This window comes from Thalassophryne amazonica, chromosome 4 (genome assembly GCF_902500255.1).
Source record: "Thalassophryne amazonica chromosome 4, fThaAma1.1, whole genome shotgun sequence".
Classification (NCBI taxonomy): domain Eukaryota; kingdom Metazoa; phylum Chordata; class Actinopteri; order Batrachoidiformes; family Batrachoididae; genus Thalassophryne; species Thalassophryne amazonica.
In genome coordinates this window covers 45246867-45273843 of record NC_047106.1, presented here as the reverse complement: position 1 = coordinate 45273843, position 26977 = coordinate 45246867, and the positions used below count along the sequence as shown (strand labels likewise).

General features: G+C 40.2%; 1 protein-coding gene across 3 annotated transcripts in view; it reads left to right on the top strand.

The window, feature by feature from the left end:
* The window catches only part of zgc:165508 (uncharacterized protein LOC100101652 homolog), a 66208-nt gene extending 40400 nt beyond the window's left edge, over positions 1-25808 (top strand). For all 3 annotated transcript variants that reach the window (XM_034167804.1, XM_034167805.1, XM_034167803.1), the window contains 2 exons: positions 22309-22440; positions 25086-25808. In XM_034167804.1, the coding sequence (XP_034023695.1) occupies positions 22309-22440; positions 25086-25747 (794 nt within the window). In that variant the 3' untranslated portion in view covers positions 25748-25808. The remainder of the gene's footprint in view (positions 1-22308; positions 22441-25085) is intronic.
* The last annotated feature ends 1169 nt before the right edge of the window (positions 25809-26977 follow it).

Here is a 26977-nt window from a genome sequence, read left to right as displayed (position 1 = left end):
ATCATGAAAATTTGCAGGATCCCAAATTGGTTCCTGAATATCACAGCCACCATATACACTCGAATGAAGGCAGAGTCTCTTACTGGTGAATTTTGGCATTCATCAGGGATGTGTTCTAGTTCCTATTCTGTGTTTTCATGGACTGGGCATTGGGTAAAGTCATAGTAAGGTCCAGTGACCTGGGTACCTTCATCAGTGAGGAAAGGTTCACTGTACTTGACTTTGCAGATAAATTTGTGACCTTTGTCAAATCAGTAGTAGATGCTGTGATTGCAGCACTTGAGAAGCTGAGTGAGGAGTTGAGGTGTTCTGGCTTGAGAATGTCCTCAATCAAGACTAAGATTTACATTTCCAATGACTCCCTGGAGTCAGCCAAAGTAGTGTATCTGTATGTGCTGAAAATCTCAAAGTTGTTGAGAGATTCACATATTTTAGTTCAGACATTTAAATCTCTGGAATCTTGGAATTTATGGAGTCATGAGGTCACTGGACAGAGGTGGTTGGTGCTGCTGATAGTTTTGCAGAAGGACAAAAGTCCAAGTCTTCAGGGTATTTGTATTTTCAGTCTTACCATAGGCTTGTGTGACTAACCAGTGACATAAGGCAGTGGCAGGACTTTCAAATCAAGGGTGTCATTTATAAAACAGTGCATAGGATTCATCTTAAATGTATACAACAAAAGCCAAAAAATGAAGTATGAACAGAAAAAAATCTGTTCTGTTGTTATCAAAACACGTACTTATCATGGGAACCAAGTGGAAGAGCAGCAAAAGCAACATTTCTCAAACAGAAATTGAGGTGCTTGTGTGCAGTCACAGCAGTGAGATGACAAAAAAAAAAACAACAACAAACAAACAAACAATTAATGCAGCAAGTGGCAACATGAGGTTGTAACGATGATGATCCAGCAAGTGGTGTTGTCCCCAGCCATTTATAACGACGATTCAATCATGGTGCAGCATGTTGCTTCTTCATTTTGGCATCACATTCACTTATAACTTTAACAAGTTTTACCAGGTCACCACAAGAACCAGCATAAAACTTTCCAAATAACAGAATAAGCAGACAATTATTTATGGTTACAGTGTCCCAGAACACTTTGTGCTGCTGTGACATGACTGTGCTACTGTCTTTATTAGGATAACATCTCAGAATCAGAATCAGACTCAAGTTTATTGCCAAGTAAGTTTTCACAAACAAGGAATTTGCTGTGGTGTTTGGTGCACAACAATAAACAGTAATGCACCAAAATCAGTACTATAATCAGAGGTGTCAAGTAACGAAGTACAAATACTTCGTTACTGTACTTAAGTACTCTTTTTAGGTATCTATACTTTACTCCTTTACTTATTTTTCTGCCTACTTCTGACTTCTACTCATTACATTTTCACACAAGTATCTGTACTTTCTATTCCTTACATTTTTTAAAACAAACAGCCTCGTTACTCTTGGCTTCAGTTTAATGTTTATATATATATATATTTTACGTCATGTGCGCCTGTAATCAACTTTTCTGCAGCACGGCTTTGCTTTGAACCGTGAACCAATCCAAGCAGTGGTTCGCAGATTGAAGCAATGCTTCGACCTATTGCTTCGTTTATTCTTTCTTTCTTTCGCTTAATTTTCCCCCGCTAAAACCCTAAAGAGCATATGTCTGTGAGTATTATTTACCTTTTCTATGTTAAACCGACCTGTTATGGTCTTCTGAAACAGTTGATAGATGTATTTTATAACTTCAAAACGGGAGCGACGCTAACGTGTTAGCATGTCTATGGCATTTTCAATGTTAAAAGTTAGCATTAAGCAATTGCAGCTCTCATAACGTTCGGGTGCATTTGTTTTCAAATTGTAATATTTTTTAAATTTATTTTTGTTTATATATTAATAATCTAATGATTATTATATACAATTTTAGAGAAAGAGGCAAAAAGAACCTGAATAGATACAGCTGGAACTGCTTCATGCTAACTTTTAACATTGAAAATGCCATAGACATGCTAACGTGTTAGTGTCGCTCCCATTTTTAAGTTATAAAATACATCTATCAACTGTTTCAGAAGACCATAACAGGTCGGTTTAACATAGAAAAGGTAAATAATACTCACAGAAGTATGCTCTTTAGGGTTTTAGCGGGGGAAAATTAAGCGAAAGAAAGAAAGAATAAACGAAACAATAGGTTGAACCATTGCTTCAATCTGCAAACCACTGCTTCGACTGGTTCAAAATCCATTCCTTTATCTTCATTGATCCATGTTTCTGATATAGCAATTATGTTAATTTTTTTTTTAAATTGACTTAAATATTCTTTAATGTTGTTAAAGTTTGCATACAGACTTCTGCTGTTGAAATGGATTATTGATAATTTGTTATCCGTTTTAATGATCCGATTAAACTGTTCATCTGTATAATAGCAACAACTGTCATTGATATTTGAGAAGAAATTATTGTCCAGGTCTATATCGTGCTCCAAGTCCAGTACATTGTGGTCTGTGTATTTAAATGTTCTCAGTTCTAGTTTTCCATGATCAGCAATCCTGTGAGTTATATCCTTCTTGTCTCCAGATGTAGATGATGTAGTAGATGAATAGGTTCCTCTGGTCTGTGTCATGGTGTTGTGATGTGTTTGTGTCCTCATACCTTATTGATCGTATTTGTCCAGTTCCTCGATGTTCCTGATTACCATAACCTTCGCTTGTTCTGGTGTTCCATTCAGTTTGATGAATGTTTTGCAGTTGGATGTCCATGTCTGTTGAATTTTTCCCTGCTTTTTTAAGAGACGAGCTTTCCTGGCGATGTCTGCGTTTCTTTTGGTCAGATGTTCATTGATGAATACGTTTGTTCCTTTGAGTTTCCGTCCCTGTTTTAACAATGCCATTTTATGTTTTCTGTTGACAAACCTCATTATAACTGCTCGCTTGTCTCCATCCTCTCTCCTGGGCAGGGGGTGGCACGCTTCAATGTTATTACAGTCCATTTGAATATCTTTAGATTGCAGGAAGTCAGCCACCTGTTGTTCCACTGAGCTGGCCTCCTGCTCACTGGCCTCCCCTCCGCTGTCTTCTGACACCGCCCGTGCGTAGGATCGAGGTTTAATATGAATTGCTGTAATAATAACGTTGTTCATCCTTGTGTACTGTTCCAACTCTGCAACACGGTTCTCCAGGTACACCAGATGCCGGTCTTTCTCAGCATTCTGGATCCGGAGAGCCTTCACTTCTTCCACCAGCTCCATAATGGATTTCTGCTGCATTTTAACAACAGAGATTTCCTCAGACAAAAAGTCCAGGGACTTCTTGATATCGTCTCCCTCCTCCGCCGTCAGTGCCTTCTTCGGACCCATGGTCAGATAAATCCGCGCTGGCACCTCGGTAAAGCCGCGCCGGTGGATGTGCGCTGACGCCTCAGCGCACATCCACCGGCGCTGAAGCCAAGAGTAACGAGGCTGTTTGTTTTAAAAATGTAAGGAATAGAAAGTACAGATACTTGTGTGAAATGTAATAAGTAGAAGTCGGAAGTAGGCAGAAAAATAAGTAATGGAGTAAAGTATAGATACCTAAAAAGTGTACTTAAGTACAGTAACGAAGTATTTGTACTTCGTTACTTGACACCTCTGCTAGTGACTCTTACACCTCCACTTCATCCCTGTCTTATTTAATGACAATGTGTTTCGGTCAAACCATATTTTCAATGTGTTAATTTCTTCAGTGATTTCCTCCAGAACTATCTGCCAAACTAGAAAACTGCTGCATCCTTGTAAGAGCAGAATACTACTGGAATGAATATGAATAAGGAAAGTTGTTTGTTTTTTTTTCTCACTAAATGGATGCTGCACTCACTGCAGTTTATTGTCTGGAATAGTCCCAGATTGCATTTCAGAGCTTCTAGAATTGAAACATTTTCGTGCAGGTGGTGTTGGGGGGTTAATTTTGGGTTTTGGGTCTTGGGCCACATGTAGAACGAATCAGTTTTTAAATTAAGCTTTCAATTCATATAGTGGCATCTACCTTTTTTTTTTTTTTTTTTTTTTGAAGGTTACTTTATACTTTTATACTTTAAGTAGGTTTTGGAGCACATACTTTTTCACTTTTACTTGAGTAAAGAGGTCAAGTTGATACTTCAACTTTTACCAGAGTGTTTTTAAACTGCAGTATCTGTACTTCTACTTAAGTAACAAATGTGTGTACTTTTGACACCACTGACTATAATTTTAGGAGCAAAAGTAGTAAATATAAGTTTACATACAAAATCTCTCCTAATAAATTTGAGAAGGGAAAATAACGTGTGCCCATTTTTTTGTATAAAATTGGAGGAGGGAAATGATTTGGTTCATGCCAGCAGCAGCAGCAGGAAGGATTTCACACCTTGTCCAAATAACTATGATAATCCAGTCATGTTCACTACTAATATATTTACATTTCAAGAGCTGCAGTGCGAGATGGTGCTGATAAAATATTAAATTTGTGGTTTGATATAAGATCTGAGTCAGCTTATATATTTAACAATCAGGATAATTATGGTTCACTATCACAAAAAATGCATATTTTTTAAATTTATGATACAGTACACGCATATGTGATGTGTGTTATTCAGTAGAAATAAATGCATGAGTTATGACTCACTAGCATGCGACACACTGGCCATATGGCGCATTTCTCTGTAGATGATCCAGCACATACGTAGGTGGCTCAGTGTTGACGACCCCAGTAAATGGAAGAAGGCCAACAGGATGTCCACATTTCACCTGGCTTGAGCAAATGGATGGCAGTTTTTGGGAGGTATAGATGACCGTCTGTCTGCTTGGGTGGTTGCTGTGCAGGACTCAGGGTGGTTCCATAATGTGGTGGATGGGAATTCTTTCAGACCTGACCTGACATGTTCACCAAGAAGATACGAGTAAAAGTCAAAGCTAACAAGTATGAATGAGAGTCATCTGATGATGTTGTTCTAGTCAAAATGTTGTGATAATTACTGTCCGCATTTGACAGAAGGGGGCATTTGAGCCAATTCTTTCTCACATTTTAAAGGGGTAGTTTAGTGCAGTTCAGTTTCAAACCATGACAGAAACACTAGGTTTTAGTTAACAAAGCATACAGTGAGGAAAATAAGTATTTAAACACCCTGCGATTTTGCAAGTTCTCCCACTTAGAAATCATGGAGGGGTCTGAAATTTTCATCTTAGGTGCATGTCCACTGTGAGAGACATAATCTAAAAAAAAAAAAAATAATCCGGAAATCACAATGTATGATTTAATAATTTATTCGTATGTTACTGCTGCAAATAAATATTTGAACACCTACCAACCAGCAAGAATTCTGGCTCACACAGACCTGTAAACTTTTCTTTAAGAAGCCCTCTTATTCTGCACTCTTTACCTGTATTAACTGCACCTGTTTGAACTTGTTTCCTTTATAAAAGACACCTGTTCACACACTCAATCAATCACACTCCAACCTGTCCACCATAGCCAAGACCAAAGAGCTGTCTAAGAACACCAGGGACAAAACTGTAGACCTGCACAAGGCTGGGATGGACTACAGGACAACAGGCAAGCAGCTTGGTAGAAGACAACAACTGTTATGAATATTTATTAGAAAGTGGAAGAAACACAAGATGTCTGTCAATCTCCCTTGGTCTGGGATTCCACGCAAGATCTCACTTTGTGGGGTAAGGATGATTCTGAGAAAGCTCAGAACTACACAGGAGGACCTGGTCAATGACCTGAAGAGAGCTGGGACCACAGTCACAAAGATTACATTAGTAACACATGATGCTGTCATGGTTTAAAATCCTGCAGGGTAGCAAGGTCCCCCTGCTCAAGCCTGCACATGTCCAGGCCCATTTGAAGTTCATCAGTGACCATCTGGATGATCCAGAGGAGGCATGGGAGAAGGTCATGTGGTCAGATGAGACCAGAATAGAGCTTTTTGGAATCAACTCCACTTACCATGTTTAGAGGATGAGAACAACCTCAAGAAAACCATCCCAACCGTGAAGCATGGGGGTGGAAACATCATACTCTGGCTGTGCTCTTCTGCAAAGGGGACAGGACGACTGCACCATATTGAAGGGAGGATGGATGGGGTCATGTATTGCGAGATTTTGGCAAACAACCTCCTTCCCTCAGTAAGAGCATTGAAGATGGGTCATGGCTGGGTCTTCCAGCATGACAATGACCCCAAAAACACAGCCAGGGCAACTAAGGAAGCGCTCCGTAAGAAGCGTTTCAAGGTCCTGGAGTGGCCTGGCCAGTCTCCAGACCTGAACTCAATAGAAAATCTTTGGAGGGAGCTGAAACTCCAAACCTGAAAGATTTGGAGAAGATCTGTGTTGAGGAGTGAACCAAAATCCCTGCTGCAGTGTGTGAAAACTTGGTCAAGAACTACAGGAAACGTTTGACCTCTGTAATTGCAAACAAAGGCTACTGTACCAAATATTACCATTGATTTTCACAGGTGATCAAATACTTATTTGCAGCAGTAACATACAAATAAATTATTAAAAAAATCATACACTGTGATTTCTGGATTTTATTTTATTAAAAAATGTCTCTCACAGTGGACATGCACCTAAGATGAAAATTTCAGACCCCTCCATGATTTCTAAGTGGGAGAACTTGCAAAATTGCAGGGTGTTCAAATACTTATTTTCCTCACTGTATACAGGTAGCAGCTTTCACTTTGATTCTGTCTTCAGACATCACATTCACTCAGCATCTGCACATAAAACGTCTCCTCCATGCACACATCATCATCAGTCTGCTCCCTCACCTCATATTTAACTTCTCTTTCATCTACTCCTGCACCCTCTATTCATTTCGCCATCTCCATTTCCCACTCGCAATGTTCCTCTGTGTCCGCTGACGCTTTATCCCTTCTTTTTTCCTCTCTTGCTTGCTCTCCTTTGCTCCCTGCAACGCAGAAGCTCTGAGGATAATTTCCACAGCAAGGTTTTGCTCCTGGCGAGTGCCACCGTGACTGAGTGCTTTCCCTCTGTGCTCTTTTTTACTTTTCACTTTTATTTCTATTTTTCTCCATTAGGATTTTATCCTTATTTTTAATGGACATTAAAAAGGTGTCCTTTATTTCAGCATTCTAGAGGCTAACAAAGTGATCTAATAATGTGAAGATAAACATTTAGTAAAATTGCTAAGGTGAAACAGCTGTGCAAAACCCAAACACTTGAGATCAAATGGCATACAAATGGCTCATTCCTTATCATTTGCAGCCAGAAATATAATAAATATATATTTTGTGATTTTAGTGTGCAGTTTAGAACTACACATGCTGGAAGCTTGTATTGATAAAGCAAAGTGTAATGAACCCTTTCACAAACTATCAAGATCACTAAGCCGAACTATCACAGACTGTAGTTTGTGATGAGACCAGATCGCTCCCGAAAATCTTAAAACATAACTTCGGAGGGACACCTGCAGTGGAGAGAAAGCCTGAATTAAATGACTGATCTGGTCTGGATTTGGGTTAAGAAGTGGGAACTGTCCAAATTCAATGACTGATCTGATTTTTACTCAAGGCCATCAAATATGGCCATTGGATATTGTGGAGACTTTGCATCCGTCCATCTGTCCATCTGTCTGTGCTCAGCATAAGTCCAGTCCTATTACTATCAGGATCTTAAAATTCAGAGTTGAGCTACACGTGATATCAGTGGCAGGTCTGCCTAAAATTGTTTCATTTATGTAAATGTTTCCCATATATTATGTAAAAGCTAGTAAGAAATAAACACTTCTAAAACTGAAAATGCTGTTTTTGAAACTTAATAACACCTCTGAAGTGATTTAGAAGACATTTTGCCGACGTCAGCGTGATGATGTCACAGGCTGGTTTAGCTAGCTGCAAAACTCTTTTGTTTGTGTGTTAATATAACCTCTTTGTCATTTATTATGTAAAAGCTAGCGAGAAATAAACACTTCTAGAACTGAAAATGCTATTTTTTTAACCTAATAACACCTCTGGAGCAAAACTGCAGATGTTAGTGTGCACGCTAACTTTCGCTAACTCAAAGCTAACTTCCTGTGAAATTAAATTTCTCTCATTAATAACTGCAAATGCACAGAGGGTGATCAACAAATATTCCTTGATTTGCACAACTTCCGCTCTTGTCAAAAGCTCACATACATGCGCACGCAAGGCCTCATGTAGATGCCGTTAAAACATAAATATTGTTTTTGATTGATTCATTGATAGAGGAGCTTTATTGAACATGTACAAATAATAGGTAAGACAGTAGGATCTTAATAATTAAACAACTGCACATAATAAAGAACACAATGCTCATATGGCCGAGGGTATTTTAGCATTTTAGTATGTCCAGAGCAGATGGTCACCCCATTGAGTCTGGTGTACTTGAGGTTTCTTGCTATAATCAAAAAAAAACATATGAGGGAGTTTTTCCTTATGACTGTTGCCAGTGTGCTTTCTCATGGGGTGAGTGAGCTCAGCTAGACCTGACAAAATGTTTTCAAGAGTCACCAGGAATTGTCAAAATGCCAATGCTAAATGTGACAAATACACTATGATACTACTACGATATGCTACTATGCTTAAAGACATTGACATGGAATTGCCACGCTTCAGCCACTGCTTGCATATTACATAGATAGCATGGCAAAATCTTCAAGAAAAAAAATCATCATTGTGAATACAAGCCAATGATTATGAACAGTGGATGCAGCTGAAGAGGAAAAAATGTCTTAATTACGCTCAGTGCATAAGTATGCATGGCATATTCTGACAAGTATATTGGAAAACCCAGGTAGACAGACAGACAGACAGACAGACAGACAGACAGACAGACAGACAGACAGATAGATACATACATACATACATACATACTTTAACAATCCCAGAGGGACATTCAAGGCACCCAGCAGCTTACACAGTAGACAAGACACACAAAATAGGGTTAAGTAAATAAAAGAAAAATGGACTAATCAATAAAAGCTACTAACTAAAAATAAAATAAATTTGTGTGCAAGTGCAGCATCCAGTCTCAGAGAATATGACGGAGGAGTAAATGTAGTAGTGCAGTAGTGAGGAGGTAGCACAGATGTAAACAGTACACAATGTGAACAGTGTAGGTTGTGCAAAGAAGTAAGCAGTGTAAAGTGTTGGTAGTGCAAAAGAAAGCAATAAAAGGTCAAACAGATGTGTCACAGGATTATTTCTTACTGAGATGGGAAGAGTTGAACAGTCTGATGGCCTGAGGGACAAAAGACTTCCTGAATCTGTCCGTGTGGCAGGACTGGGACAGCAGTCTGCTGCTGAATGAGCTCCTCTGCCTGATGATGGCGCTGTGCAGAGGGTGCTCAACATTGTCCATGATGGCCAGCAGTTTACAGAGGGTCCTTCTCTCTGCCACATCAGTGGCAGAGATACATATGTGCCTTATACTTGCATATTACTGCGTATAATTTTTGTTAGATTTTAAAGTTGATAGTGTACTGTAGTGGTTTCTGAAGCATACCCTCATTGGTTCAAATCCCTGTGTACTTTAATAAACTAAAAGGCACGAAACAAGTATGTAACTACTACTTCTAAGTTAGCTTATAGTACTGCATAAAATAGCATGAGTTGTGTACTTAAAGTTTATTATTGGTCTTACTCTTACTTAAAGCATACTTTTATAGACTAAAATGTGGCCCATTTAGTCCCAAGAAGTATTGAATTAGTACACTTTCAAGTAAACTTAGGAAATAAACTTGAGGTTCACTTAAATTTATTTGATAAAATAAATATCAAGTACACCTATTTTTTGTAAGAGTCAGGATGTACCAAGACATGGCGCCTGATGTCAGCAAGACATCAACAAGACTCATCAGATCCTAAGGTTTGGTATCTCATGTTAAACACCATGAAGGTGCAAACTCCCCTTGATCGGTTTACAGTGCATTAACAAACTGTCAGGTGGCCCCTCATGTTATGTTCACTGGGAGTCAGGTCAAGTCTGGGAGCATGCTCTGGTGCTGGGCGTTGCTGCATCCACCACACCACGGAACGGCCTTTGGTATTGGATGGGAACCCGTCCGTTTCCACCGCCATTTATGTGCTGCAGCCAGGTGAAATGTGGTGAAACGTGAACGCCCGCTTGGCCTTGTCCAGCTGCTGTGGTCCTCAATACTGAGGGACGTGTGTGCTGGATCGCACCCAGAGAAATCTAACACATAACCAAAATATCACAGCGTGGAGAAATAAATATTTTGTTCCAACACATCAACTCTCTGATGTTCAGCTGTGATAGTTATTAGAAATATTTTGTCTCTGGCTGATATGGAAGATGCTCTCATCTCTCAAATATGAATATATGCCTTTCGTGGTGTCTATCTGTCATATCTATAACATTGAAACCAAGCTTCCTTGATAATGACAGAACAGTTTCCATTCTTGGTGTTAATCAATCAATCAATCAATCAATTTTTTTATATAGCGCCAAATCACAACAAACAGTTGCCCCAAGGCGCTTTATATTGTAAGGCAAGGCCATACAATAATTATGTAAAACCCCAACGGTCAAAACGACCCCCTGTGAGCAAGCACTTGGCTACAGTGGGAAGGAAAAACTCCCTTTTAACAGGAAGAAACCTCCAGCAGAACCAGGCTCAGGGAGGGGCAGTCTTCTGCTGGGACTGGTTGGGGCTGAGGGAGAGAACCAGGAAAAAGACATGCTGTGGAGGGGAGCAGAGATCGATCACTAATGATTAAATGCACAGTGGTGCATACAGAGCAAAAAGAGAAAGAAACACTCAGTGCATCATGGGAACCCCCCAGCAGTCTATGTCTATAGCAGCATAACTAAGGGATGGTTCAGGGTCACCTGATCCAGCCCTAACTATAAGCTTTAGCAAAAAGGAAAGTTTTAAGCCTAATCTTAAAAGTAGAGAGGGTGTCTGTCTCCCTGATCTGAATTGGGAGCTGGTTCCACAGGAGAGGAGCCTGAAAACAACCTGATAATAATGAATTACAATAGTCCAGCCTAGAGGAAATAAATGCATGAATTAGTTTTTCAGCATCACTCTGAGACAAGACCTTTCTGATTTTAGAGATATTGCGTAAATGCAAAAAAGCAGTCCTACATATTTGTTTAATATGCGCTTTGAATGACATATCCTGATCAAAAATGACTCCAAGATTTCTCACAGTATTACTAGAGGTCAGGGTAATGCCATCCAGAGTAAGGATCTGGTTAGACACCATGTTTCTAACATTTGTGGGGCCAAGTACAATAACTTCAGTTTTATCTGAGTTTAAAAGCAGGAAATTAGAGGTCATCCATGTCTTTATGTCTGTAAGACAATCCTGCAGTTTAGCTAATTGGTGTGTGTCCTCTGGCTTCATGGATAGATAAAGCTGGGTATCATCTGTGTAACAATTAAAATTTAAGCAATACCGTCTAATAATACTGCCTAAGGGAAGCATGTATAAAGTGAATAAAATTGGTCCTAGCACAGAACCTTGTGGAACTCCATAATTAACTTTAGTCTGTGAAGAAGATTCCCCATTTACATGAACAAATTGTAATCTATTAGACAAATATGATTCAAACCACCGCAGTGCAGTGCCTTTAATACCTATGGCATGCTCTAATCTCTGTAATAAAATTTTATGGTCAACAGTATCAAAAGCAGCACTGAGGTCTAACAGAACAAGCACAGAGATGAGTCCACTGTCCGAGGCCATAAGAAGATCATTTGTAACCTTCACTAATGCTGTTTCTGTACTATGATGAATTCTAAAACCTGACTGAAACTCTTCAAATAGACCATTCCTCTGCAGATGATCAGTTAGCTGTTTTACAACTACCCTTTCAAGAATTTTTGAGAGAAAAGGAAGGTTGGAGATTGGCCTATAATTAGCTAAGATAGCTGGGTCAAGTGATGGCTTTTTAAGTAATGGTTTAATTACTGCCACCTTAAAAGCCTGTGGTACATAGCCAACTAACAAAGATAGATTGATCATATTTAAGATCGAAGCATTAAATAATGGTAGGGCTTCCTTGAGCAGCCTGGTAGGAATGGGGTCTAATAAACATGTTGATGGTTTGGATGAAGTAACTAATGAAAATAACTCAGACAGAACAATCGGAGAGAAAGAGTCTAACCAAATACCGGCATCACTGAAAGCAGCCAAAGATAATGATACGTCTTTGGGATGGTTATGAGTAATTTTTTCTCTAATAGTTAAAATTTTGTTAGCAAAGAAAGTCATGAAGTCATTACTAGTTAAAGTTAATGGAATACTCACCTCAATAGAGCTCTGACTCTTTGTCAGCCTGGCTACAGTGCTGAAAAGAAACCTGGGGTTGTTCTTATTTTCTTCAATTAGTGATGAGTAGAAAGATGTCCTAGCTTTACGGAGGGCTTTTTTATAGAGCAACAGACTCTTTTTCCAGGCTAAGTGAAGATCTTCTAAATTAGTGAGACGCCATTTCCTCTCCAACTTACGGGTTATCTGCTTTAAGCTACGAGTTTGTGAGTTATACCACGGAGTCAGACACTTCTGATTTAAAGCTCTCTTTTTCAGAGGAGCTACAGCATCCAAAGTTGTCTTCAATGAGGATGTAAAACTATTGACGAGATACTCTATCTCCCTTACAGAGTTTAGGTAGCTACTCTGCACTGTGTTGTTATATGGCATTAGAGAACATAAAGAAGGACTCATATCCTTAAACCTAGTTACAGCGCTTTCTGAAAGACTTCTAGTGTAATGAAACTTATTCCCTACTGCTGGGTAGTCCATCAGAGTAAATGTAAATGTTATTAAGAAATGATCAGACAGAAGGGAGTTTTCAGGGAATACTGTTAAGTCTTCTATTTCCATACCATAAGTCAGAACAAGATCTAAGATATGATTAAAGTGGTGGGTGGACTCATTTACTTTTTGAGCAAAGCCAATAGAGTCTAATAATAGATTAAATGCAGTGTTGAGGCTGTCATTCTCAGCATCTGTGTGGATGTTAAAATCGCCCACTATAATTATCTTATCTGAGCTAAGCACTAAGTCAGACAAAAGGTCTGAAAATTCACAGAGAAACTCACAGTAACGACCAGGTGGACGATAGATAATAACAAATAAAACTGGTTTTTGGGACTTCCAGTTTGGATGGACAAGACTAAGAGACAAGCTTTCAAATGAATTAAAGCTCTGTCTGGGTTTTTGATTAATTAATAAGCTGGAATGGAAGATTGCTGCTAATCCTCCGCCCCGGCCCGTGCTACGAGCATTCTGACAGTTAGTGTGACTCGGGGGTGTTGACTCATTTAAACTAACATATTCATCCTGCTGTAACCAGGTTTCTGTAAGGCAGAATAAATCAATATGTTGATCAATTATTATATCATTTACCAACAGGGACTTAGAAGAGAGAGACCTAATGTTTAATAGACCACATTTAACTGTTTTAGTCTGTGGTGCAGTTGAAGGTGCTATATTATTTTTTCTTTTTGAATTTTTATGCTTAAATAGATTTTGCTGGTTATTGGTGGTCTGGGAGCAGGCACCGTCTCTACGGGGATGGGGTAATGAGGGGATGGCAGGGGGAGAGAAGCTGCAGAGAGGTGTGTAAGACTACAACTCTGCTTCCTGGTCCCAACCCTGGATAGTCACGGTTTGGAGGATTTAAGAAAATTGGCCAGATTTCTAGAAATGAGAGCTGCTCCATCCAAAGTGGGATGGATGCCGTCTCTCCTAACAAGACCAGGTTTTCCCCAGAAGCTTTGCCAATTATCTATGAAGCCCACCTCATTTTTTGGACACCACTCAGACAGCCAGCAATTCAAGGAGAACATGCGGCTAAACATGTCACTCCCGGTCCGATTGGGGAGGGGCCCAGAGAAAACTACAGAGTCCGACATTGTTTTTGCAAAGTTACACATCGATTTAATGTTAATTTTAGTGACCTCCGATTGGCGTAACCGGGTGTCATTACTGCCGACGTGAATTACAGTCTTACCAAATTTACGCTTAGCCTTAGCCAGCAGTTTCAAATTTCCTTCAATGTCACCTGCTCTGGCCCCCGGAAGACAATTGACTATGGTTGCTGGTGTCACTAACTTCACATTTCTCAAAACAGAGTCGCCAATAACCAGAATTTGATCCTCGGCGGGTGTGTCGTCGAGTGGGGAAAAACGGTTAGAGATGTGAACGGGTTGGCGGTGTACATGGGGCTTCTGTTTAGGGCTACGCTTCCTCCTCACAGTCACCCAGTCGGCCTGCTTTCCCGGCTGCTCGGGATCTGCCAGGGGGGAACTAACGGCGGCTAAGCTACCTTGGTCCGCACCGACTACAGGGGCCTGGCTAGCTGTAGAATTTTCCACGGTGCGGAGCCGAGTCTCCAATTCGCCCAGCCTGGCCTCCAAAGCTACGAATAAGCTGCACTTATTACAAGTACCGTTACTGCTAAAGGAGGCCGAGGAATAACTAAACATTTCACACCCAGAGCAGAAAAGTGCGGGAGAGACAGGAGAAGCCGCCATGCTAAATCGGCTAAGACCTAGTAGCTACGCTAAGCTAGCGGATTCCTAAAAACACGCAAAGTGAATAATGTGTAAATAATTTAGAGGTGATTCAGCAGAAGGAGTGCTTTAGTTAAGGCACGTAAAGATTACACTGGGAAACAAATCGTAATCTAGATAACTAGATCAATCTAACTGCGCAGATTAAACAGCTAACAGATACAGAAAAACACCGCTGTGCTCCGGAACAGGAAGTGATACAATACCGCAGTGAGAGCCAACCACCAGTCGAGCAGGTAGACACAACGCCGTGCACACATTTAATTCATGTGGCAAGAAGTTCATGTGGATTTATCACTGCTGCAGTTGTTTCCTCTCAGGTATTCTCTCCATTACGTAGCTCCCGGTTGTGGCAACTCCTGTCCTTGCACTAACGTGTGTGCCGCTTGCAGATGCAGTAGCAGTATTACGATGGCACAGACTGCATGTCACTGAGCATGCTGATACTCGACAACCAGTAGGTGTTTTGCATAGACGAGGTCATTACCATAGAAAATAACTGCCTGAGAGAGAACAAGGCAGTCAGAGACAGACGTACATGTGTAATGTGCATGTTACAATGTTTGGCTGGATGTCCAGCTTCTGCTGCACGGCAGTGTCACAGTGGAATACACCACACCAGCATACAGTTCACTACCAGTTTGCACATCCTGGTAGCAAACATGTTGCTGGGAATCTTAATTAGTCAGAGGGGGCTCAAGGTGCCATAAATAAACCAATAAATGAGTGAAATGACAACACACTGCATGCACTGCTGCACACGTCAACAGAGCTTGGACACAATTATTTACGTATTTACAAAGTGAATATCACACTTACAAGCTTTAATTTTGTAGGAGTTTGTATACTGAGACAATGTCACATTTCAATGGAATTTAGATAGAGTTGGGAAGTGAGTGTATTCAAATGTTAGTGGTACATGTCATACTACACTGTACACCCCCCCCCCCCCCCCCCAAACAACACAATAGTGCTGTGTTTAAAAAAAAGGATTGCAATGTGATACATTTTCTTTTTCTGGACAAATAGCAGGGCAGATATGTAAGTGAAACGACTGCACATTTTATGGTAAAAGTACCAAATTTTGCACATACATTGTATGATCATTAATATATAATGCAAGGCTAAAATACCCTCAGTCATATATATAGAATAGAATAGAAAAAAAATTATTGTCCCCGAAGGGAAATTTGTCCTGGGCACAGTGCTACAGTACTGAGCATGTAAGAGTGAGTGTGTAGAATGAAATCAATGAAAGAGTGTGTAGAAGGAATGTGACCTTTTGACCCCTTAGAATAGGTCAAGGTTAGCCATCTTTGAACTTGTCCAATGTACTGCTGGTTGTATATGTTATGTTGGGCGGAAGTAATCACCTGTTGTCGAGAATGAATGAGTGTTGTTTAAAAAATGTTTAAGGTCCATTTGGGAATTGAGGTAAAGCAACTGAGACTAACTCTAATACTTTATTGTGGGTACTGAATTTTACACAATGATGCAGGTACAGTTTCATCTTATTTTTGGCCTTTATATTTATTGAGTCACTGTCATTAAAGCAAAGGTATTCAAGCAGAAAAAAAAACCTTTCTTTGTGAGTCAAAGGAATAATGTCAAAGGAGGCTTTCAAAGAAGAACTAAAGTTCAGCTGGTATTGCATTTGAAAGAGGAAGTGCAAGTGTTGGTGAGGAGAATTCAGGGCTCAGATACAGTGAAAGATGAATGAGAGCAACCGTCTCTCTCTCCGGGAGATACACGAATACTAAACATCACCAAGCAAGAGACATCGCGACTCAGGGCAAAGACAGTCTGACGGCTAGAGAGGCAGAAACCTCAGTGAGAAGTGAGAGACAAGGCTGAAAGATTGCGCTTTTAAAAAAGAAATGAGAAGAGGACAGATGATGAGAATCACTTGAGTTGATATAGAGAAGATTGAAAAAAGGCACAACATGAAGGAGAGAGTGCAAAAAGGAATAAAACCAGATGGAGTGAGGAGAGAAAGATGAGCAGAGATAAAGGAATAAAAGAGAAAAGGAGCAAGGGAGTCTTTACTGTCTGTCTGGCTTATGTCGGGGCCAGCTTCTGATGATGGATGGAGCTGCGTGGTCACCTTGTGGCTTAAAGGATTCATAACATGCTGACTCACCGGCATCAGCTTAATGGATATGATACGACACCAGTAGATTAAAAATAATGTCTTTGCACAATATCACCCTGTTTACTTAATCATTTTGAATGTGTCAGATTAAAGGCTGTGCATTTCTAGCATTCAAACGTCACCTTTGATGCTGAAGTCCTGCCTTTGTGACCTCACAAAACTGAAGGTGTTGAGTCAACTCTGATCATTTTATACACACCCCATTCGAATAAAAACCCACTTAAAAAAATGCATTTTCTTCACACAACGTGGCACTAGATGTCACTTATTGAGGAAGTGTGCATTCGGCATGGTGACTGCATGAAGGTCCACCAGACAGAGGGAATCAATATTCTTTAAAATTTAAAAAAAATATGAACGGTGGATTAATGGTTAGCACTGTTGCCTCACAGCGAGAAGGTCATGGGTGGCTTTTCTGTGTGGAGTTTGCATGTTCTCCCCGTGTGTGCGTGGGTTTCCTCCAGGTGCTCCAGTTTCCTCCCACATCCAAAGACATGTGGGTTAGGTGGATTGGAATCTCTAAATTATCCGTAGGTGTGTATGTTTGTTTGTCTGTTTGTGTACCCCGCCTCACGCTCTATGACTGCTGGGATAGGCTCCAGCCCCCCGCGACCCTTAATTGGACTAGGCAGTAGAAGATGAATGAATGAATGAATTTAAATTCAAAATTTTATTATATTTTTTTCCATATCATCTCACCTTTTTTCGATTTGGGGTTGTATGTGCAATTTGGCATGCACGATTTGATTATGTGAAACGATAACGCAGTCACGCTGATGGAGAAACTACACTGACGCTCGTGCATTAAAAGCTGTCTGGGTTGTGGGGTTGACAACAGACTCTGCGTTTCATTCTCATTATTTTAATGAAATCATCACCCGTGGCATGTCCAATAATCTGCCAGGCCTCCTCCTTTCATTTTACAAAAAAAACATATGAAAGAGTCAGCGACAGCGTGGATGAACACTGATTTAATTCATCTGAATGCTGTTTTATCCAGTCTGATGCACTGTGTTGCTCACAGAGACCTGCCAGTCTAAATAGTAGAGCGGTTAAGGCCAACTTTTCACAAGAATCGTTCAGTTTTTGAAGAAAGCATGAAACTTTGCACAGGGATACTATGGGACCTAAGGACCATGAAAAAAAAAATAGACCCCAAAAAATCGCGCCCCCTGGTGGCTCCCATATTGAATTTTAAATGGCCACTGAAATTGATCAATTTTTAATCAATTTATGATAAACAAAGGACAGTAATTACAGCATCTATCACTGTTTTCAATATCAGGGTATATTTCAATGAGGTTCTGAATCAATTCAATCAATCAATTTTTTTTTTATATATAGCGCCAAATCACAACAAACAGTTGCCCCAAGGCACTTTATATTGTAAGGCAAGGCCATACAATAATTATGTAAAACCCCAACGGTCAAAACGACCCCCTGTGAGCAAGCACTTGGCTACAGTGGGAAGGAAAAACTCCCTTTTAACAGGAAGAAACCTCCAGCAGAACCAGGCTCAGGGAGGGGCAGTCTTCTGCTGGGACTGGTTGGGGCTGAGGGAGAGAACCAGGAAAAAGACATGCTGTGGAGGGGAGCAGAGATCAATCACTAATGATTAAATGCAGAGTGGTGCATACAGAGCAAAAAGAGAAAGAAACAGTGCATCATGGGAACCCCCAGCAGTCTACGTCTATAGCAGCATAACTAAGGGATGGTTCAGGGTCACCTGATCCAGCCCTAACTATAAGCTTTAGCAAAAAGGAAAGTTTTAAGCCTAATCTTAAAAGTAGAGAGGGTGTCTGTCTCCCTGATCTGAATTGGGAGCTGGTTCCACAGGAGAGGAGCCTGAAAGCTGAAGGCTCTGCCTCCCATTCTACTCTTACAAACCCTAGGAACTACAAGTAAGCCTGCAGTCTGAGAGCGAAGCGCTCTATTGGGGTGATATGGTACTACGAGGTCCCTAAGATAAGATGGGACCTGATTATTCAAAACCTTATAAGTAAGAAGAAGAATTTTAAATTCTATTCTAGAATTAACAGGAAGCCAATGAAGAGAGGCCAATATGGGTGAGATATGCTCTCTCCTTCTAGTCCCCGTTAGTACTCTAGCTGCAGCATTTTGAATTAACTGAAGGCTTTTTAGGGAACTTTTAGGACAACCTGATAATAATGAATTACAATAGTCCAGCCTAGAGGAAATAAATGCATGAATTAGTTTTTCAGCATCACTCTGAGACAAGACCTTTCTAATTTTAGAGATATTGCGTAAATGCAAAAAAGCAGTCCTACATATTTGTTTAATATGTGCTTTGAATGACATATCCTGATCAAAAATGACTCCAAGATTTCTCACAGTATTACTAGAGGTCAGGGTAATGCCATCCAGAGTAAGGATCTGGTTAGACACCATGTTTCTAAGATTTGTGGGGCCAAGTACAATAACTTCAGTTTTATCTGAGTTTAAAAGCAGGAAATTAGAGGTCATCCATGTCTTTATGTCTGTAAGACAATCCTGCAGTTTAGCTAATTGGTGTGTGTCCTCTGGCTTCATGGATAGATAAAGCTGGGTATCATCTGCGTAACAATGAAAATTTAAGCAATACCGTCTAATAATACTGCCTAAGGGAAGCATGTATAAAGTGAATAAAATTGGTCCTACCACAGAACCTTGTGGAACTCCATAATTAACTTTAATCTGTGAAGAAGATTCCCCATTTACATGAACAAATTGTAATCTATTAGACAAATATGATTCAAACCACCGCAGCGCAGTGCCTTTAATACCTATGGCATGCTCTAATCTCTGTAATAAAATTTTATGGTCAACAGTATCAAAAGCAGCACTGAGGTCTAACAGAACAAGCACAGAGATGAGTCCACTGTCCGAGGCCATAAGAATGGCTGCCATATGAATCTAGTCATATGGCAGCCATATTGGATTTCAAGATGGCTGCCTTGTTTTTTACTTTTCTTTGCTTTTCTTAAAAATGACAGTAATGCAGGGAAAGAAGTTGATCAAAGTTTAGTATTTTTGGTTCTAAAATCAGTAAATATCAATGAAAGTCAACCTCAAAGGGTCTTGAGGTTCTTATACCAGTGTTATGTAATAATAAAAACACCTATATGGATGCTATGGCACTATTTTATGCTGCCAAGCTGCCCAATACATCAGAGATTACAGTTAAGACAGTGCTAAATTTCCAAAGCAAAAGTGCAACTTAAAATCCTATTTAAATTCTTTATCTCTTGTTTGCTTAATAATGCTTATCTTTAATGCATTTCACGATGTTTGGCAAGCTGCTTCATGGTATATGGGGTGCCATATTAGCATAGTATATGGGGTGCCATATGAGCCAAATTGAGCCAGTATTGTGTTTGTCATCTATCACATGTGATGTTATAATTTTGAATGTTTCTGTGGCTTTTTGAAAGAATTAGTATAATTTTCTGGGTATTCATGTTTTCTCTATGTTTTCAGGTTTTGAATCAAGAAAAAAAAAAAAAAAAAAGACTCCCACAACCAACAGACTGGTTGGCAAAAATCTGCAAATGGAGGTTATCAACCATTCTGGACCACATTACCAGTGGCTGAGAAGGCATGCATGGAGCTTGTTGCATGCGGCTGCACAAAGTCTTGCACAGGCAATTGCAAATGTTTTAAGACATTCAAAACTAAAAATACTTGCACCCAGCTGTGCAAATGCAATGGGGAGTGCTACGATGGATAAGCTTCTGACATTGATCAGACACATGCCAGCAGGGCAACTTTTAATTATAAACTTGCAGGACATTTGGCCATCTGGGTAAGATTTCCCCACACTTGGGCTATTTGAAATGGACGAAAACGTTCATATATGTTTTTAAAGCACTAAACATTTACTGATGCAACTTTAAATCATTCTGTTTGAAAACAAAAAAAAATATTGAATATTCAAGTTTGCTGTAACAAAGATAGCATAAAAATCTTTTTTTGCATTGTGCTTTTTAAATAATCTGTTTTGTTCTGTTACAGATCTACACATGTTTAATTATAATAAATCAGCTGTTTGTTATAATCTTAATTTTTTATTTTTTATTTTTTTAGAAATTTGGGTCAATAATATCAGTTTGCGCAGGTAATTCCTTGTAAATAACACACTTTATAATGAAGTACCCCAGGAGTGATACATATTATTCCACTATGGCTAAAATAATTCAACTGAAATGTGGAACTGGCATTAGCTGGATATGGCTAATACGAACCATATCTTTTGGCCTTGTTTATATTCAATTGGCAGCCCACCCATCTATTTTACCTTTAAAGTTGCCATGGTGCATGGACATGTTTGAACTAGATTTCTGCCTCCAGGATTTAAACATAGATCTTTATTACCAGTTACTTAATTTGAAAGTTAATTCTCTGATGTATACTCAACATATATGGCACTGTATGCTAAGTAGGATGCATGAAAAATAGAAGAAAAATATTATGACAATAGAGTGAAATATGGCAGCCATCTTGAAATCCAGTATGACAAACATCTAGTAGATGAATTGTGAATGAAACTATTGCAATTACTACTTCATAGATACAAAGGCCTGAGGCTTGAATTTTGAATTTGTCATTAAAATAGCAGAGATAATGAATACTTAATTTTAATTGCAGCCATTTTGGAATCCAATATGGCCGGCATCAGGCAATTAATGTAATAGGTTAATTGGACTCCTCATTACTTATGGGTAACTTTTATAATTACGCTTCCATCTTTACAGAGGACTGATATTTTTTATAATCTTCATTTTAATGGTGGCCATCTTGGAATCCAATATGGCCTCCATCTCACAAAGTTGAAAATGAGTCCATTGGATTCCCTGACCCCAAAAACATGGGTAAATATTTTGGAATTGTGCTTTTATCTGCCTTAATTTGAAAATAAATGGCAAAAATATGTTGAAAATAATGGCCATTTTTTAATCCAATATTGCAGCCAGCAGGGGGCGTTATTTTTTGGGGTCTATTTTTTTTCATGATCCCCAGGTCCTATAGTATCACTGTGCCAAGTTTCATGCTTTCTTCAAAAACTGAACGATTTCTGCCTTAACCGCTCCACTAAAAACACCGCATGACCGATGACGAATGCACAACAGAGTCACAGCATCAGAGGAGTTGCTCGTTTTTAACTCCAGCAATATTAAATTGTACTCTGTGTTCTGATGAGTAATGACTAATATTACGCTTTTGTGACAGGTCTGTGTTTTTTGGTGCAGAATGTCTCGATGATATCCGCAGGTGTCACTTAGTGCTGCAATAAGAAGCCTGAGATGTGACTCATTGTGGCACAGAGTCTTTGTCACCAATGTGAACAAAATGCTGCACCATCGTGACTCGACTGGAGCTTCCTACTGGCACCAACAGTACATGTTTGGTGATGCATGTTTCTTACCAACGTGTTTTGTCTACTACAGCTGCTCCCCAAAATACGCATGTGCACTGATCACTTCTGTGCAGAAAATCACTTTTACTTCAGGAGCAGCAGATGTCTGAGAGAGCTCCTCCCACTGTGACTGTGTGTAACCATGTCAACTGTGATTTCTTTGGTGCACATCTGCAGCTGATAAGTGCATCCTGTGTGTGTTTATGCGCATGCAGGTGTGGCCGAGCAGTTTGCCATAGCTGAAGCCAAGCTGAGGGCCTGGTCCTCTGTGGACGGCGATGAGTCCAACGATGACTCATACGACGAAGACTTCCTGCCTGCCAATGAGCCCGCCACACAGAGCACAGGTACACACAAACACCACAAAATGCACCGCTGCATCACAAATGACACACTTTACTTCCTAATACCTCTGGCAAGTGTCCACATTGACGTCCGTCTTTCATTGTCCTGTCCTCAGTCTGCTTTTTGTTGTCCCACTGCCCTGGTTTTCAACCTCGCCCAGCAATTTGTTTTTTGTTCCTTGGTGCAACTTGATATCCCTTCTGCAAGTTTAATATTATTTCCTTCAGTGCAGAGACGGCAGCTTTGCAAATCCACAGTGCACACTGTGCCACTATGTAGCATGTACTGTGAAAGTCTTGCATTGTGGTTGTAGTATCGCGTGTGCTGCACCTAATAACGCTCAGCTCAGCTTCACCTTGCAGAGGCCTGGCAGTGACGGACATGTCACACACTCCAGCCCCTTTGTGATATTAATCGACTCTTTGTGAAATCCGAGCAGTCAGTAATCGTGCAAGGCCCATTTTCTCACTTTGATGTCTGACCGTCAATGTGTCAGTACAGGTCACACTGCTCACATTCAAAACCTCAAAAAAAAAAGCTTTTTGTGCTACTGTGATTACGTATGTGATCTGTTATGTTACATCGTGAATTATTGTAATGATTCTGCCAAGGACGTTATTTTTTCACCCACAACTATTTATTAGTGAGCAGGATTAAGCAAAAACATAAAGAGTAAGGTCTCATTCCATTTTGATGTCAAACAGATCAGCGGAAGAATCAAAGGACAGCAATGACGATCAGCGTCCAGACTTCAGAATTAAAGGACAGCATTCAGGTTCAAAGATTAGGATCAAAGATCCAAGATCACTCACTCACTCATTCATTTTCAACTGCTTATCCGGGACCGGGTAAAGTGGAAAGATCCAAGATGAGGATCAAAAGTCAAGATCATGTTCAAGGAGTTTCATTTAGGCTCAAAGATCTGTTATCAAATATTAAGTTGATTTGATATGAAGTTTGTGAATAGTGCAGCAGACAGCAGAATATTTACAGAGGTGATACACAGCAAAATCACCAGTGTAAAAGTTACACTGATGGTGTTAAATTAACACTGACAGAGTTGGTGTTAAATTAACACTGCCAGTGTCTATATATTTCTCACTGACCCAGTGTGGACCCATATAGATACTGTTAGTGTTCATTTAACACCATCAGTGTAACTTTTACACTGGTGATTTTGCTATGTAGAAGGACCAAATTTGGCACAAATAGTCCTTAGACATTACTGTTTGAAAAAAAAAAAACAAAAACAACCAAACAAACAAACAAAAAAAAAACAACAATTGGCCACTTGAGTTTTTAATAGGTGGCCAGGTAGAGGTCAACTGAAGAATTACGTAGGGTCAAAACTAAAAGATCCTCCAATCATATTTAAAACTATACCACATTATTTGTCTGATCACAGAGATTCCAAAAAGGTATCGTTTGGACTATCTATGACTGAATGTCATGGTGGGGTAAAAACAGCAAGAATGGTGACAAAGGTCAATTTCAGTTTGTACAGGGGTCAAAAGTTAAAGTTGCTGTAATTTTGGTAAAAAGTGATGCAACTTATTGGATGAGATAATAGGGTTTTTAAAAAGAATAGTTTGCACAATCTGTCATGCTTATTTATCATGTTACAGGTTCACACGTCACATTGTTTGAGCTTAACTTTGGAGACCAAACATTCAACACAATCAAAACTATTCCGTTGAATAAATGTGGTGCATCTATCAACATCTGCTGCACTAGAAGAGATGTGACATGTCAACTAAGAATCCATTATATTTTGGTGTCAAACTGGATCAATCAGATTCCAGACTTCAGAATCAAAGGACAGCAATCAGAATCACAGGTTATCAATCCAGTCAAGATCGGGATGAAAGATCCAGGATGGGGATCAAAAGTCAGGAACATGATCAAAAAGCAGTGATTTGGGTCAAATTTCAGGATGAAAGCTCCATGATTGGGATCAAATACTAGTGAACAGGGTCAAAGTTTAGTGATAATGAAAAGAAGTGAATAATCAGGATAAATGGGCAACACTCATGATCAAAGGCCAGGATCAGAAACACAGATCATCAGTCAAGATCAAAGGTCAGCAATCAACATCAACATTTTGTTATCAAGATCAAAAATCAGTTATTACCAGGAGTCCCTTATAGTTTTTATAGTTTATTTATTTCAGAAAATTAAATTCAGATTTTGCATTAGATAGTTCATTAGATGCATTGCCTTTGTTTTGTTTTTTAATATCGCATTGTCATTTCTTCACATTGATATAATGGTGTAGTCTGGTTATTTCCTTGTATTCCCTCTATTTGTGTTTACTGCTTTATTTATATTTATTTACAAGTTTTATTAGTATTGCTTTTTATGTTGCAATTTTTTGAAAACATACACTTTGTCAGTAAGTTAATTTTTGGACAGTTTGAACAATTTTTTCCCCCTTTGTTGATGTGATTTGACAGCTATGGGTCATTTGTGAAAATCAGCTTTGTCAAATAACGTGTTAATCTGAGCTTGAGAAGTTTATATCAGGCTGTTATCTGCTGCCACAACAATTTAGTTTTTCTTCACAGAATCATTACAGTTTGCATTTATTCTCATAGTTTCTCATCCTTTGGGGCAGATGAACCCTGACACAGTTTGTCGTTCTCTCCAGATGTGCCATTGTATCCTCCTTACTTGAAAGACCTGATCCACAGCCAGCTCTGCCAGCACCTCGGCCTGAGGGGGCCTTGTTGTGAGGGAGGAAGAGGAGGAGGCGGGGGAGGAGGAGGAGGAGAGGGAGGTGGCAGCGGAGAGCCTTCCCCAACAGCAGGCTCTCCAGACACCTTGTGCTCCAGCATCTGCAGCCTAGATGACCAGCACCCACTGCTGCGCGACGTGAGTGGGCACCGTGGCAACCACACCCACAGCAACGCCGCCGAGCTAGCTGCTAAGATCCTGTCAGCGCTCCAGGGGAGGGAGGAGCTGCTGCTGTCCAGGCTTCAGAGGGCGGGGCTGACCGGGCACAGCGGCGGGGACTGCAGCTTTCACAGCCTGAGCGGGGGTGGGCGGGGCATTAGGCCCTGCAGGGGCCAGGACTCTCCTTGCTACTCTATGTCCTACTCTGAGACCTACCTGTCACCTGGTGAGGACGATGACACGCCCTGTAAGGACTACGAGAACACGGTGTGCCAGGCGGAGGTGGATGGTAATGGGGTGGAGTACCCGCCTGATTATGACCGGAGCAGGAGGGTGTCCGACGTGGTGTCCTCTGGGGTTGTGTCTCTGGATGAGGAAGATGAAGAAGAGGAAGAGAGGCGGCCAAATATCCAGTGACTCCTCGCGTTGGTCTTTCATCCCTCTACATGGTCTTTTTTCGGGGACTTTCCTTCTTTTTAACTCCGCCTGTCTTCATCAGCATCTCGATGAGTCTGAACTTCTGCCTGCGCATGTTTCTCCTCTTGATTCCTCAGACTGATGCGTGAACCGTCTGTCTTGGCCTTACTTGCAGCTTCGTCCCTGTTTGACACACTATGAATCCTTCTTTCTTCTTTGGAGGCTTCCAAACAATCTTTAATCAGGAATCCGTTTCTGTGGGTTCGGCCTGACTTCCCTCCCACCATACCTGTGAAGCGACGAGCCAGTCCACAATGGACGCCACCAACAGGCAGCCAGACTGACTGATTCCAAAACTCTTGACTTCTTCTTCTGCATGTGTTGTGCTGAAATCGATGGGCTGATCCGGTCTTGAGTGCAGTGTGTATTCTCGGCTGTTCTGTGTGACATCACCCCAGTGTTTCCCAGTGGGAGGGCAGATTGGTGCTGCATCCTGGCCATCTGCCCTTACCTGAAACTCCACCTCACCCCTATCCCATGCAAGAGAAATCCAGCATCCTTTTCTTGGCATGGCTTGCTGAGTATGCCAAACTATTTATTCCCGTCACTACCAATAACAAAAGAATGCTGGAATGTCTTCAAAGTGGCAGGATATAATATGTATTTTAAACATTTTTAAAAAAGACAGAAACAACATGTTTTATCGTACTATAATTTTCTAAAACATGTTGTTCACATGATTCCAAATGTCATTATGATGGACACCTGCCATAATGATCTACTAACAGCGAATGGTTCGCTTTGTTTCTGTGGATTCCTGTGTGGAAAACACAAGAACTTTGGTTGTCTTTTAAAAAAACAAAGAAAAAAATTATAACAGCAGCAGCTCTGGCAATGAAAACAAATGGAATGTTCCTGAAGTGACCCTTTTGGTGATTGGCATTCGGCAAGAAGCAGCGCTGGTAAAACCGACGCGACACGTGTGTTTTTCTGTGAAGATGTGAGTGGATTTGGAGATTTTCTATATTTTTGTATGCATTGTCTTGCTTTGATCTCTTTGCCTATGTGGCGTGCCAGTGTACTGTATGTGGTTTTTTGCACGAAGCTAATGTGGCTGTTGATTTTTCCTTCCTTTGTTATCACTGTGTGATATAGTCCACTGGGGAAAAAAAAATTACAAATGTGAAAAAAACAAACATTTTTTAAAAATCTTATTTCAAAAGAGGATAC